The sequence below is a fragment of the Leguminivora glycinivorella genome, chromosome 1, assembly GCF_023078275.1.
Source record: "Leguminivora glycinivorella isolate SPB_JAAS2020 chromosome 1, LegGlyc_1.1, whole genome shotgun sequence".
Lineage (NCBI taxonomy): Eukaryota > Metazoa > Arthropoda > Insecta > Lepidoptera > Tortricidae > Leguminivora > Leguminivora glycinivorella.
Window position 1 is genome coordinate 3,178,637 of NC_062971.1, and position 20,050 is coordinate 3,198,686.

The window sequence follows — 20,050 nt, forward strand, 5'->3', positions numbered from 1 at the left end:
GCGCCAACGCTGATACATCTAATAGAGCAGCATTAGGAGATTCCAGTACTGAGAAAACCTACAAAAAGAATCATGAATTTAATAAACACGAAAGTGGTGATTCTAAAAACCACGACTATAATACTAATCGCGCCGCAGCCGAGAACAATGAGTCTGCTTACAAAGACATTGTAGATGAATTTGCTAACCGGTACGGCGGTGAAGATCACAAAAGGCATTCTAGCTTCGCTCTTAAAAAAAATAGTGATAATGGCGAAAAAAGGAAAGGATTTAGAAAAGTGTATCATAAAGACGAATATCAAGAAGAAAATGAGTTCTTTGATAATACTGGCAACAGTGCTATAGCTGAAGACAGTGGAAGTTCTATATCCCATTTAGGTGGCTCAACCGCTGCCGTACACTCCCATGCTGCTGCAGCTGCTGGAAATAAGGCCAACGCTTTTAGCGAGGCAGAAAATTTAAAGAAAAACGCTTTTGAAAATAATCACAAAGGTCACGATTCGAAAAAAGGATTAGAGCGTGATTCAAATCGCTATAAAGACATCTCTCAACTTAGTGCAGACAGAGACTACACGTATTATTATCCCTAAGTAAAAATTAAACGCAAACGTTGGCGTGATTTGTTCAGGATTTTAATTCTGCTTAAAATAATAAGATCAGGGTACACAAAGCAACGTCACAATCGCTTACGCTAATATCGTTATTGTAGCTAGCTCTCACTATCGAGCTAATACGGAAGGGAGATAGAGAGACCTAGCCGTAACAATATGTTGTAGCGTAAGTGTGTTTTCACAATGTCCGAACCGATATCGGATGTAGTAAGCTAGGAAAGTTGTTAAAGGCAGATGTCAAAGATGGCGCCTTGAATATGTAGGATATCGGTCCTACGTCCGACATCGGATCAAATAATCTGAAACCGCGCTCTAAACAATTGCGACATTGTCTACTACTTTGACACCTCTTGGAAAAATATATCTTCTGTGGATAAAAAATAGTGAAAGTTATGTGCTTACCTATCACGTTTTTCACGTTTTTAATCATGAATTAATATTATAAGTAGATTTAATAATAAAATATAGTGTTGGACTGTCAATTGTTATATGTAGGTAATGTTTACTATTTTGTATTATCGTTTTTTTATATCCCAAATAAAAATAATTAGAATAAAAATATATTTAATTAACATATTGGTTTTTATAGTAAAAAAATACGCAATAAGTAAGGATGGCGAATAGATTAGAATAAATTTGAAAGTATAAAATGTCTGCCTAGGGTGAGACTTGAACCAAGCCAGTGTTTCTACCACATAGGTCAATGGGACCCAGGTCTCTGCTAATCAGATGTTGAAATTATTTAGGTAGGTACAGTCAAGTGTAAAAATATGGGTGCGTACAACTTATCAAAAATATGTCCCGTAGCACTTTATGTCGACGGAATAAGGTCTCGGTACATATTTTTGAGCGGATAAAATCGATACGTATTTTTGCACTTGACTGTACGTAAAAATGTTGGCTTTTGTTGGTTGGTCGGATTTTACAACCGTTAAATAAAGAATTTGCACTCAGGCGGAGCGTGAGTTATAGAAAAATCGTTCTCCCAAGGGAATAATGAAATTTCTTGCACCGTACTTAACTTTTTTACACCTATTTACATATTTTTTTACATTGCGAGTGTGATGAAAAACATTGTGTGTAACTTGGGGAGATGAATATTACAAACTCGAGTCTTTAACTTACTCTCGTTAGTAATATTCAACTTCCTCCCCTTGTTGCACAATGTACTATTGACCCATGGTGTTAGTTAATACCTTACTCACATGCGTTTTTTACGAGTAGGGTTATTGTGCTGGTTTGCGTCCACACACGGAATAACAATAGTCATTTGTTTTACAAGCATGTATTAATATTGATATTCGAGGAAGTGAGTGGAATATTTAGCGTTGCGAGGGTTTCAAGGCACTAGGTGAAACAAAATTTTGCCACCGAGTGAAACACAAAATTCTTCAGCACAAGGAAACACGAGGAAAATATTAACTGATAAAAATGAAGTTAAAACTAATTTATATTTTTCAGATTCAATATCAAAATTTAAACGTTAATTCTGCCAGGCAATTTTGGGTATTAACACTATCAAGTTAAAATTTATATGAATTTATAAATGTTACATAAAGTATGCGTATGCCTTCGTTATGGCCTCATTCACTATAAGGATACGCTTTATAAATGTTAAGGTATAACTATACATCTGTTCTATCAAATAGGTAGCACTTTTCAAAGTCAGAAATCGGATATCATGAAAAAATAAAAAACGCTTTAATTTGACAAGGTAATTATACAATTATTATGTTCTATCTAAGTAGCTAGTCACGTTGCCAAAAGATTGCGTCGTTGTCATATTAGTCTGCTTCCAGATTTGGCTTATAGGTCCCGAGCTCAAATTCCTTCACAGGTTTATGTGGAATGACAGAGACGGGGGGTTCTGTTACCGGTAGCTCTGTACCTTGAAGTATTATGGCCAATGGTGCTATTGGCTTGTATCGTCCGAGGAACTCATCGTGGCGCACGTCGAAATCATAGTCGTCTATATTAAAGTCTTCGTCTTCTTCGTCGAAGCCAGAGTCTACAAAGATGTGTTTTACATTTAATTTTTCTATGCGCCCTTCGAACTCGTTGCCGTCGTAATTCACATCAAAATATTTCGGTATAGGCGCTTTTACAAGAACTGGGGTTTTCGAGTCCGCAAGATTATGATTTTTAGATGCCGCTGATTCTCCGAAATCACGGGGGAGGATACTCTTCGTGATTCTTTCCTTGGGGTTGTCTCGGAGTAGCGGAATATCATTTTCCAAACTCGTCTGAACACTATAATTATTTTTGACAGGATTCTCGATACTCTTGCCATTTTCGGGGTGCTTCACAGTCAAACGGGCCCCGGATATCACGAAGCAACTGGCAACGATAATGAACAGAATTCTTACGTGACGTTCCATGCCTCCGGAGTCCTGCGGCCGACTAGGCGATCAAGGTTCGCTGAGCTCATAACGTAAACACTAATGTTTTTTTCGATTGTCTATCCAAATTTTAAACAACCATTGAAGGCGCGGATGTGACCGATTGTTTTTATCTACTGTTAAGCACTGTTTTGGCAATGGTTCTAGCACTTCTAGCTGTAAAACAGTTAAGATGTGTAAGAATTTAGATTTGTGGTAAATTGAAATACTTTTCACTCCGAAGCATCGCATCACGATGAACTTCGCCTCCAATCTCAGAGCAATAGGTAGGTATTTTAAATTGTTTCAATAATCACCTTATTCAGTCAGTCTCCATAAAAAGTCACTAAAATTATTGGAATGTTATGGAAAGTCAACTCTTCCGCCTCCATTTTTGACCGAAGCGTTAGTGAAGGTCTCATTTTAAGATTGACAATGATTTCATATGTGTGTCCGGTTGTTCTCCTACAGTAAGCACAGGTCGTACTTTTTAGCCCATTTTCGTGAAAGTTTGTGGACAGGTATGTTTTTGTCAAATCAGTTTCTTGATTTTTTGCAATACATGGCGGTATCATGGAAGTTTGCGAGGTTTGCTGCACACAGAACCACTCGTTTTGTTGCCTTCTTCTTCTGACAATTCCATAGAATAGAGCTGGTATATAAAAATACCTAATTGTTATTAACGACCCGACCAAGAGAACACATCCAAATACAATCTTCACCGTGGCGAGAGATTCAAATGTTTTAAAATACTTTGATCGGAATGTACTCTTAACACAAAACATTTCACCATACTACCGAGAAATATACAAAACGCGGTACTATTATTGGCTACTGGCGTGTTGAAAATAGACATATCTATTATAATCGAGACCTCAAAATATATTCTTCCTTTCAATACTTTCGGTTAGGATCTCTTATTTAATTTGTTATTTAGCTACGACGACGAGACCTCACCGACAAATAAACTGCTCTCACTGAAGCCGAAGAGATGAAGATTGTAACTAATAAAGTTTATATTTGTTAAATAATTATACCTGTTTACTTTGCAATTAACACAAACAAGATGCCGTATCATTGTAATGATGCAAACAATGTAGTCAGGAAAATAAAACAAACAAACTCTTTATAAGTGCCAAAGGCGAGAAAGATGTGGTCATTGAGTGAAATGCAAGCGAAGATGAAGATCCTCCAAATATTCGGTGTCGTATTTTATCTGTCCGTCAATGATGTCAGCTCGTACGGAATGAGCAGAGGCGAGAACGTGATCAAGTTCAGCAACTCGGCCGCCGAGCCCAACATCGACTTCTCCTACCTCAGCAAGTTGCACAACAAACGCTACTCCGGCTTCGGCCCCCGGCACATACTGAGAGAAGCCAACGATCTTCTCAACTCCTACTTCAAAATAGGATTCTTACCTAGCGCGGAGAGCGATAACTTTATCGACTCATCGGCGGCCTGGGCGGACACGGAGGCGGATGAGATACCGAGATATACCATCAGACCGGTTCCAAAAACTAAAAAATTAAAGAAACCACAATTACCTCAGATGGAGCACGTGGAGCGGCCGGCGGCGGCGGCGGCGCCGGCGCCCCTGCCGGCCGGCGAGCCGGAGCCGAGCGCGCAGCCCGCGGCGGTGGACAAGGCGGCCGGCCTCGACCCCATGCCGGTCAAGCGGCCCATCATCGTGGTGGGCCGCCTGCGCGGCTCCGGCTTCCAGGAGTGGCGGAAGAGGAGGAAAATGAACATCCTGCCGGCGCACGGCGTCTTCTCGATATGCAATCATAATAACATTAACAAAAAGTAACGCTCACTCGGTTAATGCACTGATGCGGATTCGCCCTCCGCTCCGCTGGTGTGAGAGAGCTTTGTGCACGTGTCGTATATAGGAATGCAAACCGGTTAACCGACACTTTTGGTCTCGTTTAAGGCCGGTGTTCAGTCTGTGACCGGTTAATAGCCTAAACTATATTTATTTACCAAAATGGCCAAATTAAGCATATGCCAGGGTCAAAAGTGCGTGATTCTTTAATATTTTGTAATTATAAAGATTTATTTATTACTTTTTACTGCCAACATTATGACCCTGCACTAAGTTTCATTAGGAACTCATAGTATAAATCATGATTTTATAATCTATCTAACTAAACGTTCAGAGTAAAAAAAGTCCCGAGTCCACTCAAATTTATATTTACAATTAAGCTTAGGCCTTCAAAACTTTTATTTCTATTTATATTTTACATAGTAACATTGTGGTTTAAAAAAACCTAGTCACTTTTTTTCTTATCTTACCTCACCCTGCCTTCATAGGAGGGATACAAAGTTGTAAAGTGAAATAATTTGATGTTTGCTCTTTCGTATTAAACAAATAAATGTGCAAAGATTGTCTGTGAGCTATAAACAAACGAGCACTGATTATTTACGTGTTTTTAGGATGATTTACTCTAATGTTAATTATATATACTTGCATTTTATTTTAATTACAAGTCAATTAGGTATTATTTGTTGATTATTCCATTTATATTATTAACCCCTCGTGTGCGGATGCGTCAAAAATCGCGGGTTCCAACACTTCCAACCTCGGCTATTCCACGTAGAATAACTATTCGTTCCGGAAGAAATACAAAAATATGACCTAATTTTACCCACGGATCCGTGCCTGAACATACGATGGGTTAATGTTAACTTGCTTTTGTTTTGATGTGTAGGTAATAGGTAGCAATACAGGTAATTAAATTCTAAATGATACTGCATGGTTTGACAGGAGAAAAATTCGCGAAATTCAAGATTAATATGCGATATGCGTTGCGTTATCTATATTTTTGAAATTACGTTTTTGCTGTTAAAACTGGTGTCCCATACAGAAATCAAAATTAGGTAGGTATATATCATCTGTAATGTTTATTGCCTTTGAGAGCTTGGTTTTCTTATGTCAATTGTTTATAATTAAAAAGATAGGATGAACACATCTTTTTTTTTTCATTTTCCTCGTAAAAATAATCATTTAAGTAATTTAAGTATTAACTGCTAATGCATTTTTCCTCCAAGGTCCTCCTCTCAGTGAGGAAAAATGCAATTTATGTTTCCTCTTAGGTTAGAAAATTGCCACTGATCCCTAAGTGACACTTTTCTGTTCTAAATAAGGACAACACTTTTAACATTTTCCTTAATTATATGTATACTAGCTGTTGCCCGCGGCTTCGCTCGCGTTAAATTCGTAAATTGCGGAATGCTCCATACAAACTTCCACCCCCCCCCCCCCCATTTTAGGGAAGTGGGGGGAAGGGGGGTAGAAAGAGACCAAAAGTAGCCTATGTCACTCTCCATCCCGTCAACTATCTCCACTAAAAAATCACTTCAACTACTCATCGCTCCGTTTTGCCGTGAAAGACGGACAAACAAACAGACACACACACTTTCCCATTTATAATATTATTATGGATTATGGATATTTTTGTTTAAGTAATTATATTAAACACGAATAAAAAATCCTCATAAGTAGGTGATAGAAGGAGCAGTTGTGCGTCACATGGTAGCAAAATTATTTCCACCATGTTTAAAAAAAACACTTGCTAGCTCTATAAGCTCATGATTATGTTTAAAAACAGTTTAATTATACAATCGTTCGCTTTGTTCAGGATTCAATAAACACCCTTGGTGGCCCTCCTTCCCTTGTGGCCAATCGTCAATGTTTCTGGAGATAAGTTGTTGGTACACAGTATTCAAGTCTAGAGTGTCATATGTAGGCTTGTAGGTACCTATTCGTAATTATACTAATTATATTAGTTTGCCTAAGTTTATATTGTTTTCAATAATTTAGCATTTTAAAATAAATGCGTTACCATACCAATCTATATTTGACATACTTATATATTTAATCAATTTACACACGTTTGTGACAAACACGTAGCTCGGAGCGTCCTTCAGCGGCCGGCGGCGGCGCGGCGGCGGGAGCATGTCTTTTCACGCCCCACGCGCAGCTATGCACCGAATAAATTAAACTGTTTTTATTATCATTGACACAGAAGTGCATTGGCCAATCTAGCGCAAATCGGGGCGTTATGAATGTCAATGTTCTAGCAAAACGACCCTATATAACTGTATCGTTTGACCTTTCTCGGCATTGTCGCGCACACCGTCGGGATGATGGCACGACGACTCGCTCTACTGGTCCTGGCCGCCTGCGGCGCCTGCATGGAGATGCGGGAGTCCGTGGAGCGGATGGTGATGGTCCGCACCACCGGCTCCGACCTGCAGCCCGCCGCCACCGGCTTCATCTACAAGAAGGACAACGACGGGCCCGCGAGCGTCATCAAGATGGAGGAGAGCGATGTTATGGAGCATTTATCCAAGTTGCCGGTATATGAACAGCCGAAGGCGTTCGCCGCTCCTATCCCGGTCGCCGCCGGACCTTTTTACGCCAAAGAAGATGAGACCAAAGCTGCATCCCACGCCAGCGAGGCTTATGTCATTCCAGTAGTAGAGAAATCTGAGGGACACGACGACGACGGCATCGATGGCATCGCTGACGAAGTCGGTTATGGAAAATTCATCAAGGATTATGCGTCAGATTTCGGCAAATACAACAGCGATTTCTCTGATTATTTGCACAGCTTAGGTCACTACGATCTAGGGATCTATCATGGCGACGGGGGTGGGAGTGATTTTGGCTCCGAAGGGCATCATGAGCACGGTGACAAAGGGCACAAAGGGTACGCATCCAGCCATGGGTACGGGAAAGGGGGAGAAGGGGACTATCACACTGAAAAATATGAGAGCTACTCAATCTCTAAAGAGGAGGCCATAAGAAACAGTATGGAGACGCAGACGCCTTTGGCAAGCATTTTGACGAAGGTGACAAATACTCGGGAGGGGACCACGGGCACAAACTCGCCCATAGCAAGGAAGGGGCGGTCGACGGTTACCACAAACTTCTCGACAAAGACGAGTTCAAAAAAGACCATGACTTCTATGACACAGAAGGTGTTAAAGGTGGTTTCGCTGAGCACGGAGCTGGACAGGAACATCACGGGGCAGGAGCCGGTGCACACGAGGAAGGAGGTTCTGAGGAGTCGGGGCATGACGCAGCACACGCAGGAGAGGAGGGTGGCGGAGAGGAGCAGTCTGACGAGGAGCACGGAGCCGCCCACTCCGCCCGCGGAGCGGACTCCTCCGCGCACTACTATTCAGGGGAGGGAGGAGCTGCGAGGGAGGGACACAGCGGGAAGGTCTACGGCTACCAAGTCAAACACTGAAGGATTGTTAAAGATTGTTGTTGTTTTGTTAGTTTTTGTAAATATGTATATTTTGTAAGATAAAGATAAGCCATATTTCTAACCAATTCTTATTTTATTCGAACCTAATATTAATATTTTCTAGTCTATTTATTACTGAAGTTACGTACATAAGTATGTAGGTACTAATAAAACATATAATACTGTGATAAAAATATACGAGTTAGATAGCGCACTCGGCTTTGATAGATTGATACTTTAATCTAATGAACGGTAAACGACCGTTCAATTTACAAAATAGATGATTGTGTTGAATCATGAGCGTATAATATTTAGAAGTCTCCAAATACTCTATTTTGCACCTTATTCTTACACACATTCGAGTTGATATTACACAAGTGTTATCATAATTGTTTTTACTTCCTATAAGAGAGCTGATACCTTAGTGCAACGTAAAATTGTGAAACATTGGAATACTGTAATGTTCAGTCCATTTCAATATGTGTCCAAGTTCACATGTTCTACGTCTACATTATGTACAAGTTGGTTTTGCCCGATAGTTTTGTTCAACAAGAAAATTCTGAACAGGTTGTTAATGTTTTATACTTTATATATTTAGAATTAACTTATACTATATTTAGAAAATAATCTAAGTATCGGGAAAGTAAAGGTATAATTTCACTTTTGCTGATTCTTACATTCATTCTTATAATTATGTTTTTTTTTCTAAAAACCTCATATATGAAAGGTTTTACTTCTCACTTTTTGACATCTATCAGAGAGGATAATGAGACTATTCTCCATAATGGTATCAACGTCGTTAAAAAAGCCTTTTTTACTCAGTAACAATAAGAACTTTTTTTTTAGTTGGTAATAACTCTGAAACTAGGCGAAATCTAGAAAAGTTTATATAACATTTTAGTCTTAAAATGAGATCAGAAATATGCTGTTAAAATCTCGTGCAATGCTCACGAGCACCGTGTATACTTATATAGTAGATAAATACATACTTATATACCTACATAGAAAACATCCATGACTCAGGAACAAATATCTGTGCTCATCAAGTCATCACAACTTATTCTAAAAGTGTACACTAAAACTACTCAACAGCCACTCGATTCAAAGCTAAATATAGAAAACTTAAGACTTATGTAGTATAATAACAACACAATTTTCAAAATTGTCGTTGAGCCTATGCAACGTGTGGTCTACGCGTCGTCCACGTGTGTCATCAAATGTGTGAGTCGAGTTGGTGTGGAGTTGGCATAGTGTGCTAAGAGTGCTAAGACCTTAAAATGTCAAAAGTCATGATAACGGTTTCCGTACTCTAGTGTACATTTTACAGCGAATGAAGTAACATAAACGTTTCGAAAAGCCTATTTTTTGAATCACCGTATCTAAACAAATTCATTCGAAACTGAAACGCGATTTTACTAATTACAATATAGTTACGGAACTAAATGTTTTTATTATATTTTATCATAGCAACACTTACTGTTCTCATACAAAAGTTACTCAATAGTTGCCACATGCAAAACGGTCTACAATGTAGATAATTAATAAGGGCGCCACCGTCTATCTAGACCCTATTATATATCTACTCTTTTTTTTTTTACCAGACTGTACACTAGGGGCTCTGGGTACATACGTCTCGTGTTACAAATAGGACTTTTTTTAAATTATAAATGAGCTTACTTTTAGCCACAGCCCACAGATTAGACTAGCCAAAGGTAAACACTACGCCGTAGCCCGTAGCACGTGCGTAGCGTAGAACATCTTTCCGATTATTAGTCAATCTGTGTAAGAACGTCCTATTATATTTATTATTTATTTATTTTATTACGTGTAGGAAAATCCTGCTGTACAATTTCATTCAAACCAAATGATTTCAATTGACGGGAGTCAGGTACCTCTCTATTATTATGTAGGGGGTAATTTTTATAAGCGTCAACAATTTAAGGACACGATGGGCTGGCCATGTAAAAAAAATATATTTTATCATAAATATACACGGTGTTTCCGGTATCACTCAAAACCTCAGACACCCCAACTGATTTTTATTTTTTTAAACTCATCTAGAGTATTCATCTTTTAATCTGATCGTTACTTTTTTTTTTATTGAATTTTTAATTTTCTGTACAGCTCTACTTGACTTTTAGCTCTACACTCAATAAAGTAATTGCTAACTACCATCATAAACCATAACACTATTTATTTGTGTACGTTACTGCAACGACATAAGGTTTACCAATAGACAGCTAAGATGTCACTGTAAAACACTTTAAAGCTTTGTCACAGTAAACTTCAAATTGGACAGGTAATCGCAGTAAGCAAATAAACTAAATATTCAAAATGACAAGGTTGTAATTAGGTACGAGTTCAATTTGTTATGACTTATGATAAACATTAAGATTAAACTGACAAACAACGTCAAACTAGTAGCGGAAAAAAAAATCGTCCAAGTAACCAGCCAGTATTAATTAATACCCCTAAATACTGAAAAAAGGTAAACAACCTCTTAGCAATGCGATATACACAATGTTGTATTACGAGTACAATAGAATGGGCACGTAAAAAATAATTAATTATACTAATTTAAATAAAAATATTACCCCCATCAAGATATAGCTCAATCGATTCTACTCTCGATTCTGAACAAACTGTTTTCAGGTTTTTAGTGTTAAGTGAAACACGGTGTATATCATATTTCACTCAATTTTACTCAGACAACCCCATAAAATCCCTCGTGTGCGCACACGCCGGCCGCCCCGGGAACCTAATGCGCGGGGTGAGTTCATTGAGCGATGCGGGCGATTGTTTACGCATTAAGCTAGGAACATACTACGCGGACGTCCGTCGTAAATCGACCGCGGACGGGGATCTGGACAATGAAATTACACATAACCGTGCAAACTATCGGTCGACGGACGTGGACGTGGCCTTGAGCGCATGGACGTCCGATCGAAATCTGGCTCGCTGGATGTTTTGTTTCGTGCACACTGATCGGTCGCTTTAAGCTAGGAACATACTACGCGTACGTCCGTCGTAAATCGACCGCGACCGCGACCGATCAGTGTGCACGGAACAAAACATCCAGCGAGCCAGATTTCGATCGCGTCCGCGCGCACGTCCACGTCCGTCGACCGATAGTTTGCACGGTTATGTGTATTTCCATTGTCCAGATTCCCGTCCGCGGTCGATTTACGACGGACGTCCGCGTAGTATGTTCCTAGCTTTATGCGCCGCCGCATGTAAGTATGTGTTATGTTATGACAATTGGGTAAAAATAAGGTACACTTTTTTGTTGTTTTTGGTTCTATGTCACGTCCTTAAATATATGTTTTTTCCGTGTACTCTTCAATTGTAGTATCTAGATTCTAGAACCGATAGCATCTTTCCTTTTATAATCTGGCAGGCATCAAGCATGGTCGCGCGATAAACGATATAACGTCAGGCTGTCCAATTCGCACTATTTGTAAGAGTGATAGGGCCGGCCTGATGTTTATCATTTATCGCGCGATGCTTGCCTGCTAGATTATAAAAGGAAAGGTGCATTATATAGGTACCTCCGCTATCGATTAAGTCGACTCGACATACAAACACCGTATGACCGTACTCGTACATTAGATTACAAATCAAATCAAATCAAAATATTCTTTTCCCCTCACTAGCTCGGAAACACGTGTTTTGTCCTTTAATACCAGCGGGTAAAAACGCATTTTATCCACTAGTGGGTAAAGTAATTTGACCTTGAATAAAGTCAAATTAACTGCTTTAAAATTGATAAAAGTAGGTGAATCTAGTAATAAAGATGATTTACCACCTGTGGAGCTACTGGAAGCAATGATAAACGCATTTTTTGCGTTGTAGTTTCCTCGCTATAGTGAGGGGAAAAATTTTGTGTTACACTCGGGTGCAAATGTATTTTACTTCTCGTGTGTTAAAAAACTCGCAAGTTCAGGATTCTATTCAACTTTGCCCCCTTGTATAACAAATAACTATTATTCAAATAGACTTACAATAAGACCGACGGTCGATTATTTCACAACCTTAGAGTCGTTGCTCGTTTCTTTTGCGTCAGAAGGTACACATCACATTATCATGGGTGACTTCAACACAGATCTTTTAAAAAATAATCTCAGGTCACGAAATTTACTGTCCATACTGGACTCTGCGGCACTTTCTGTTCTCCCGTTAAAACCAACACACCGTAATTTTGACACGTCAGACTCCTGGTTGGATCTTATTCTTACGTCATCCACTGACCATGTGAGTAAAGTGGGACAGCTATTAGCCCCTGGTTTTTCTCGACATGATCTAATATTTGTTTGTTACAAAGTACGTCCTCCTAAACCACAAGCAATCAGTATTAAATTACGGAGCTTTGCTCGGTTGGACACTGAGGCACTATTGCGAGACGCGCGCGCGATTGACTGGGTACCCACACTTACGGCTCCAACTGTTGACGAGGCGGTAGTTGCACTTAACACAGCTGTCTTAAAACTGTTTGACACTCATGCGCCCGTTCGTGAAGTAAAACTAAAACGCCCGCCTGCGCCTTGGATTACCCACGCGGTCCGTATTGCAATGACGAGGTGTGATCCGTGCGTTCCGCAAATACAAACGGGATCGTTGCAGTGATAACTGGAATGTTTTTAAAATTGCTAGAAATCGGTGCAACTAAATTATTAGAGATGCTAAGCGTAAATACATTCATCAAAATATTGTTTCTTGTTCAACAGCTGACACCTGGAAATTTCTCAAAACTATTGGCGTAGGTAAATCTTCATTTTATTCAAACACTTCATCTGCTTTTTCTCTGAACGATTAAATACGCATTTCTCAAAATCCTTTTCGCTAGATCCCGCAACTACGTCCAAAAGTATCTCGTACCTTCGCGGCTTACCCTCTGCTTCTCGTTCTACCTTTACTTTCACGCCGGCCTCTGATGACGAAATTCGTAAAATAATTAATTCCATTAAGTCGAATGCGATAGGACAGGACGAGCTAAGTAGAGTTATGGTCTTGCATATCCTTGGTTGCATTGTACCTATTATAACGCACGTCGTCAATCTTTCCATGCATACAGGTGTATTTCCATCTCTGTGGCGTAGCGCTCATGTAATACCTCTCCCGAAAGTAGCTAACCCATCGTTACTCAAAGAATTTCGCCCAATTTCAATTCTCCCGTTTTTGTCCAAGGTTTTAGAAGCCGTAGTGCACAAGCAATTGTCCACTCATATCTCCAATAGCCACATTCTCTCACCATTCCAGTCAGGCTTTCGTTCCGGGCATAGTACGACTACCGCTTTACTCAAGGTTATTGAAGATGTGCGGCTGGGCATAGAAGCGTCTCTTGTCACTGTACTGGTGTTAATAGATTTTTCTAATGCATTTAATGCTGTTAACCATGAGCTTCTTGCCGCTCTCGACCATCTCAATATTTCGACGTCAGCGGCCGAGTGGTTTGCATCCTACCTTTGCGGTCGTCGGCAGGCAATTCGTGCCAATCGGGAACTTTCTGACTGGTGCGAACTTTCCTCCGGTGTTCCTCAGGGTGGTATACTCTCACCTCTGCTGTTTTCTGTCTTTGTTAATTTAATCACGCCCTTTATTAATTGTTCATATCACTTGTACGCCGACGACTTGCAATTGTACACTCAAGTGGGGATCGATAATATAGATGAGGCTATAACGCGGCTAAATAACGACCTTTGTAGCATTTCTTCCTGGTCGAAAGATTTTGGAATCGATGTCAACCCGTCTAAGTGTCAAGCTATCGTTCTCGGGACTCCGCGGTCAATTTTACTCTCCGACCTTACATATGTAAGACACATTCTGTTTGAGGGTACCGTAATACCGCTGTCGTCGCAAGTGAGAAACCTAGGGTTGATCATCGATCGGGGCCTGTCCTGGGAGCCACAAGTTTCTGACATATGTCGCAGAGTTACAAATACCCTAATTAATGCTGTACAGATTGTACAGATTTAAGCACTTCTTGCCGACCAGTACTAAAATTCTACTCGTACAGGCTCTTGTGCTACCAGTCATAGATTATAGCGATGTATGCCTTACCAATCTTTCACAAGGATTATCAGACAGGTTAGATAGACTTTTAAATAACTGCATAAGATTTATCTTCGGCCTCCGCAAGTATGACCATGTCTCCATTTATCGGCGGAAACTTAACTGGCTTCGTGTACGTGATCGCAGATGCCTCAGAGTGCTATGTATGCTGTACAGTATATTAAATGACCCAGCAACACCGGAGTACCTGCGGTCTAAATTTCACTTTGTTACTGCACAGCCAGGCCGGGAGCTTCGATCTTCTCGGAAACTCATATTGTCAGTCCCTCTCTATCGCACCGGATCCATGTACAACTCTTTCACATTACATTCAATTCGTCTTTGGAATAATCTCCTTCTTAAGATAAAGCAAACTCAGACCAAGTCTCTGTTCAAGATCAAGTTGCGCAGACATCTTTTAGAAAAGTCTCTTAATCAAGCGTCGTAATAGTTATAGGGCAGGTATATAATATGTATATATGTATAGTATATGTAAGTATATTTATGTAAATTTGTAAGTAATAAGCACTTTTATTTTTGTAAATTTGTATGTCAACAATGTACAATATTCATCTTTATTCTAAATATTGATCGGTGTTTGGCCCAAAGGTCAGAATGCAAAGTTCGCCTTTATGCAATAAAGTTTAAATAAATAAATAAATAAAATAAGCACTTTTAAATAGTCAACAATAAATATTATTTATTTAAATATCAAACTACATTGATTTAATAAAATGATATCAATCTAAATTGTATAAAAAAAATACTAGTCTAAAAACTTCTAGAATAAATTCTAAATGTCAAAAAAATATATTGTATAAAAATACATTGAATTATCAATATCATCATTAATAACCTATATAATTAATTGTTTTCACTTTTCAGCAATACTTGTATCCCACGGTGTTTCATCATTCATGTAGTCTTGTGTGCTATAGTAGGCTTTAGAGATCTGTATGAGTGTTGCAGGTTTTATATGTACTTATTTTTATTTAGTTCAACGCTACAGAGACGAGTGAAGCATGCCAGTCAACATGCCATGTAAGGGAGCAGGATGCCACAAATGCCATGAGGTAAAATCATCAGTGTCAGTAATACCCTTACCACCCTGTAGCTATATCCGCCTACCTCCTACCGGTGTTTTAACGTCTGAAGGTGGTTTTCCACCGGCAGGGCGAGACGAGACGAGGCGAGGGCTGAATTGACATCGCGCTGACCCTTTTCCACTAAAAATTTCCATTAAGAGCGATCGCGAGCCTGCCCGAACAACAAAAACCTATCGCGAGAAGCGACATGTTTCTGTTGCAGAGTTAATTTATACCTAACTACCCACTCTACATACTATTCGGAATTACGATACGGCTCATTTTTAACCCCCGACGCAAAAATCACGACGTTTTGACGTGTCTGTTTCGAACGAATGAACGATTTAGACTTCGTTTTTTTTTTCTAAAAGTTGAATTAGTTCAGTTGAAATAGTTCAAACCACCTTGAAAGACCATCAGTACACAGGCTATTTTGAGACGATCAATATAAAAAATGAATAGGATAGTTACTACTGAACATGTTACTCAAAATAATAATCTGCAAACTGTAAACCAACAAAAACTAATTTATTTTAACTGACTGAGCGCGCACACGGGTAACTTTTGGCAGCGACTTTTTTTGTCGCTCACATCATCGGTGTATGGGCTGGTATGAAAGTGCACACACGAAGCGACGCAACTTTTCATACAAATTCGTAGGTCGCCGAACAACTTTGTCGCCCGTGGGCGCGCATGCATTTATTTAGTCAAAAACAATACAGCCCTCGTCCTACTCGCGCACTATGTCGATGAATGAAATGTTTTTTGTGGGCCGGTGGGCTCCAAGACCATTTCACGCCAATTCGTCATGCCATCGACCGCAAACTGTTGCACAACGCCTTTTCATTGCCAATGTCTTTGTCACACAACCTCGCTATGATAAACAAATTGTTACATGGCTACTAGAAAGGTACGATAGTCCTTCCTTTATCTTAGATATAAATATTGAGCAATAGGCTTATCAAATTATTACAGCACAGGTCACCGCAGCGAGCACATTTCAACCATGGCGAAGGCTTTATGTGTACTAGTGGCGGTCGCGGCGGCGGCGTCGGCCGTCCACGTGTCGTACGTGGCGCCGGTGGCCAGCGGGTACATCTACAGGAGCGACAACGGCGGTCCAGCCAGCCTCATCCAGCTGGGCGCGCAGCAGTACCACCAGCCTGCGGCCTTCGCGCCGCCGCTCCCCGTGGCGCAGCCTCTCGCCCTGCCGCTACCCGAGCCCGAGGTCTACAACCTGGCCGCCACTCCTCTCACTTTCCACGGCGAAGCTGTACCCCTCGAGAAGCACATCGTCGAACAAGACGACGACGACGACGATAGTGACGACGAGGAACCCGCCGATCCGGAACTGTACGGAGAATTAATAGATCTCGGATCCGGCCACGGCCACGGCCACATTCATGAGAAGGGGGCCGGCAGTGACTACGAAGAGGAACACCACGCCGCTCACGGCGAGAAGGGCAGCAAGGGATACAGCTCCAAAGACCACCACGCCTCGGGCAAATCCGGCCACTACGGCAAGGAACATAAGGAGGGCCACTACGGCGAATCCGAAGGAGAGGAAGCCGCCCACCACGACGAGGCGGACGCGCACGGCAAGCACCACGAGGCTGGCTCCAGCCACGAAGGGGGCGACCACGGCCACAAGAAGCACTTCAGCAAGGGCGAGGACGTGACCGGCTACCACAAGGTGTTCCACAAGGACGAGTTCAAGAAGGACCACGACTTCTACGACGTCGCCGACAACAACGGCCACTTCAACAAGTACGGCAACGAGAAGGGCCACCACGGCTCTGAAGAGGGAGGCCACAAGGAGGGTGGAGCCCACGATGCTGGTTACGACAAGAGTGAGTTTGGAAAGGCAGGGTTCCACGCTAAAGGGCATCACGATGAAAGCGACGACAGCCACTCTGCTGAGGAGGGCAAGGAGAGCCACTACAGCCACAGCGCGGAGCACGGAAAGAACGGCAGCAGCGAGGACGGGAAGGAATACCACTTCGTTGATGATGATGATGAGGATGAGGATGACCTCGAATAAACAATGCAAACGATAATGTAAATATTTGTTAACTAATTGTCCGTTTAAATTGTTATGTTTGTACGAACGAATGATGCTGTAAATATTTTTTGTAACGCTGATATAAACAATTGAAAACTTATTGTTTGTGCAATTATTTATGCTCCCCAATCCCATAGTAAGAGATCAAACGGTATTTTCCTAGTTGCGAGCCATGGAGCGCGCCATGCTCGGTATTAAGATGCAAGATCGAGTAAAGGAATACCGAGATCCGTCGTCGCACTAAGGTGCAAGACGTAGGTTTCGTTATTACTAAACTAAAATGGAGTTGAGCGGGACATGTTTCTAGGCAGAGTGATGGCAGGTGGACCAAAATGTTAACGGAATGGTGGCCGCTAACAAATGTAAGAAGTGCCTGGCATCCGTTGGCTCGTTGGGTCGACGACATCTGAAAACCTGCGAGTCACAGCTGGATGAGATTAGCCCAGGACCGGGAGAAGTGGCGTACTAGAAGAGAGGCCTATGCTCAGCAGTGGGCGATAAAGGGCTGATATGATGATGATGAAATAGTACTTAAGTACACTAGGTTTATTGCCGAACCAGAAAGTATGTAAGTAGAAATAATAGGTTGGCGGCTAAGTATTTCATAGACTAATATCTGGTAGCTCAGATGGAAGAGTAGCCCAGTGGCTAGCGATACAGTGGTCGTAAGTTCAACTTCCACTCAAGACAGTCAATTTTACACTTTCAATTTACCTATCTCTTAAGTAACATAGGTTGCTCTATACTAGAACCGCACCTATGCAAAGATGGCAACGATTTTGACGATCTCGCCGGAGTAAATGTTATTTTTCTGTCCATCGGCCGGAATGCGTAAAATTTCGGGCCGCTGGCGGCTGGACTAAATGAAGTTACCGCTACCCGGCTATGTCTAACAGAAAAATACCGTGGCTGGTATATCAGCCTCAGATTACATGTTGTTGACCTCGGGTTCGCCTCGGCCAATAATTACGTGTGATCTAAGACATTCCTTACTTTACTATGTACGTAGCCAAATTCACAAACGTTCACGATAATATCTGTTTCGTAGCTATTTATCTCTATCGCTCTTGCGTACTGGCGCGACAGAGCCAGACTGCATTTCTGCCGGCGTCTGGCATCGACGATTGCCATTCTGCTACGTCGGCTGGTAGGTATTCTCTCTCTCTCTATACGTCTGGATCTCAAATTTCTACGAAATTATGATGCTTACATACTTAACCCTTGCACCGGCTCTCAAAACCGTTGCCAACATACTATAGCTTGGTCTGACTAAAGTAACCGTTTCAGAAATGTAAAAATATGTACTTATAGCCGACTAGCCGGCGGAGAAATTATAAACAAACAGAAATGGGCAAACTTTTAGAATTATTTGAGTAAGGTACCTATAGCGGCATTGCCATGTGGAGTGGAAAACATGGATCAGTTACAATTTGCCCCGCTGACCCCGCTGTACCTTATGCATGCGATCTCATTGTACACAGTTATGATTATGACAATAAATGAAATGAAAGGTTCTTCTTTAATTTTTGAGTAAAGAAGTCTGTTAAAAAGTAGAAGAAAGGACTGCAACGCAACAATCGCGCATGCTTTAATTTGGAGTCGGAGCCAATGCCTTTCGAGAGTTTCGAGAAACAGTGACGTACAATTAGTACAATAAGACTTGGATTAGGTTTCAAAACTGAAAAAACTTAAAACTATTTACATATGTTTCTCTGTAGGTATATTTATCTGCGATTATTTCGATTGCACGTAATACTTTTGCTTGCAATGATTGTAGAAATATTACACATCGACCACAGCGTAGGTAATTCTATATACGCTGGGGAAACCTTTATAAACATCCCACATAGCCCGTATTTCGACACTATGATCGGTGGGTAAAAAGTACTTTTTTCTATTATCCCTTACAATTTTTTACATTTTGCTTATACTTATCGCAAACGTAATCTTCAAGCAAGCAAACAACGATCGTCTTAGAGCACATTGATTGTAAGAGACCGCCGACCAATTATCCGTATCCCTCTAACGATACCCATATCCGTATCCGTATCCGTATCGCTATCGCTATCGCTAACGCTATCGCTATCGCTGTCGCTATCGCTATCCCTATAGCTATCCCTATCGCTATCCCTATCGCTTTCCCTATCGCTATCCCTATCGCTATCCCTATCGCTATCCCTATCCCTATCCCTATCCCTATCCCTATCCCTTATCAAGATGTTTAATGATATAACACTTTAAGTTCTCGCGCTTTGTACACATATTTAAAGTCACATACAGGTCGAACGCGATTAATTAACATTATTTTTACCTTTTTTCCCAACGTTTCGATTTAAAGTCACATACAGGTCGAACGCGATTAATTAACATTATTTTTACCTTTTTCCCAACGTTTCGGCCAGGTTGCACTGGCCGTGGTCGCGGAAGACTGACGTCCCAGCAAAATGTCACCGGAGATGTAAACAACACAAAACTACCCGATATTAATTTATATAAATGTTCGGGGTAGACAAATAAATATAATCTACCCGCTTTTAGTTAATGTTTATTTCCCACCATGTTTATTTTAAAGGTAAAAATAATGTTAATTAATCGCGTTCGACCTGTATGT

The 20,050-nt window shown here is 40.9% G+C and overlaps 1 protein-coding gene across 1 annotated transcript; it reads left to right on the forward strand.

Annotated features, from left to right (window-relative positions):
• Positions 1-8,724: 8,724 nt before the first annotated feature.
• On the forward strand, positions 8,725-17,539 carry LOC125232841 (sarcoplasmic reticulum histidine-rich calcium-binding protein-like). Its single transcript, XM_048138636.1, has 3 exons — positions 8,725-8,811; positions 15,289-15,365; positions 16,353-17,539. Exons 1-3 carry the CDS (start codon positions 8,740-8,742, stop codon positions 17,416-17,418), a joined length of 1,215 nt encoding a protein of 404 aa, XP_047994593.1. The 5' UTR covers positions 8,725-8,739; the 3' UTR covers positions 17,419-17,539.
• The last annotated feature ends 2,511 nt before the right edge of the window (positions 17,540-20,050 follow it).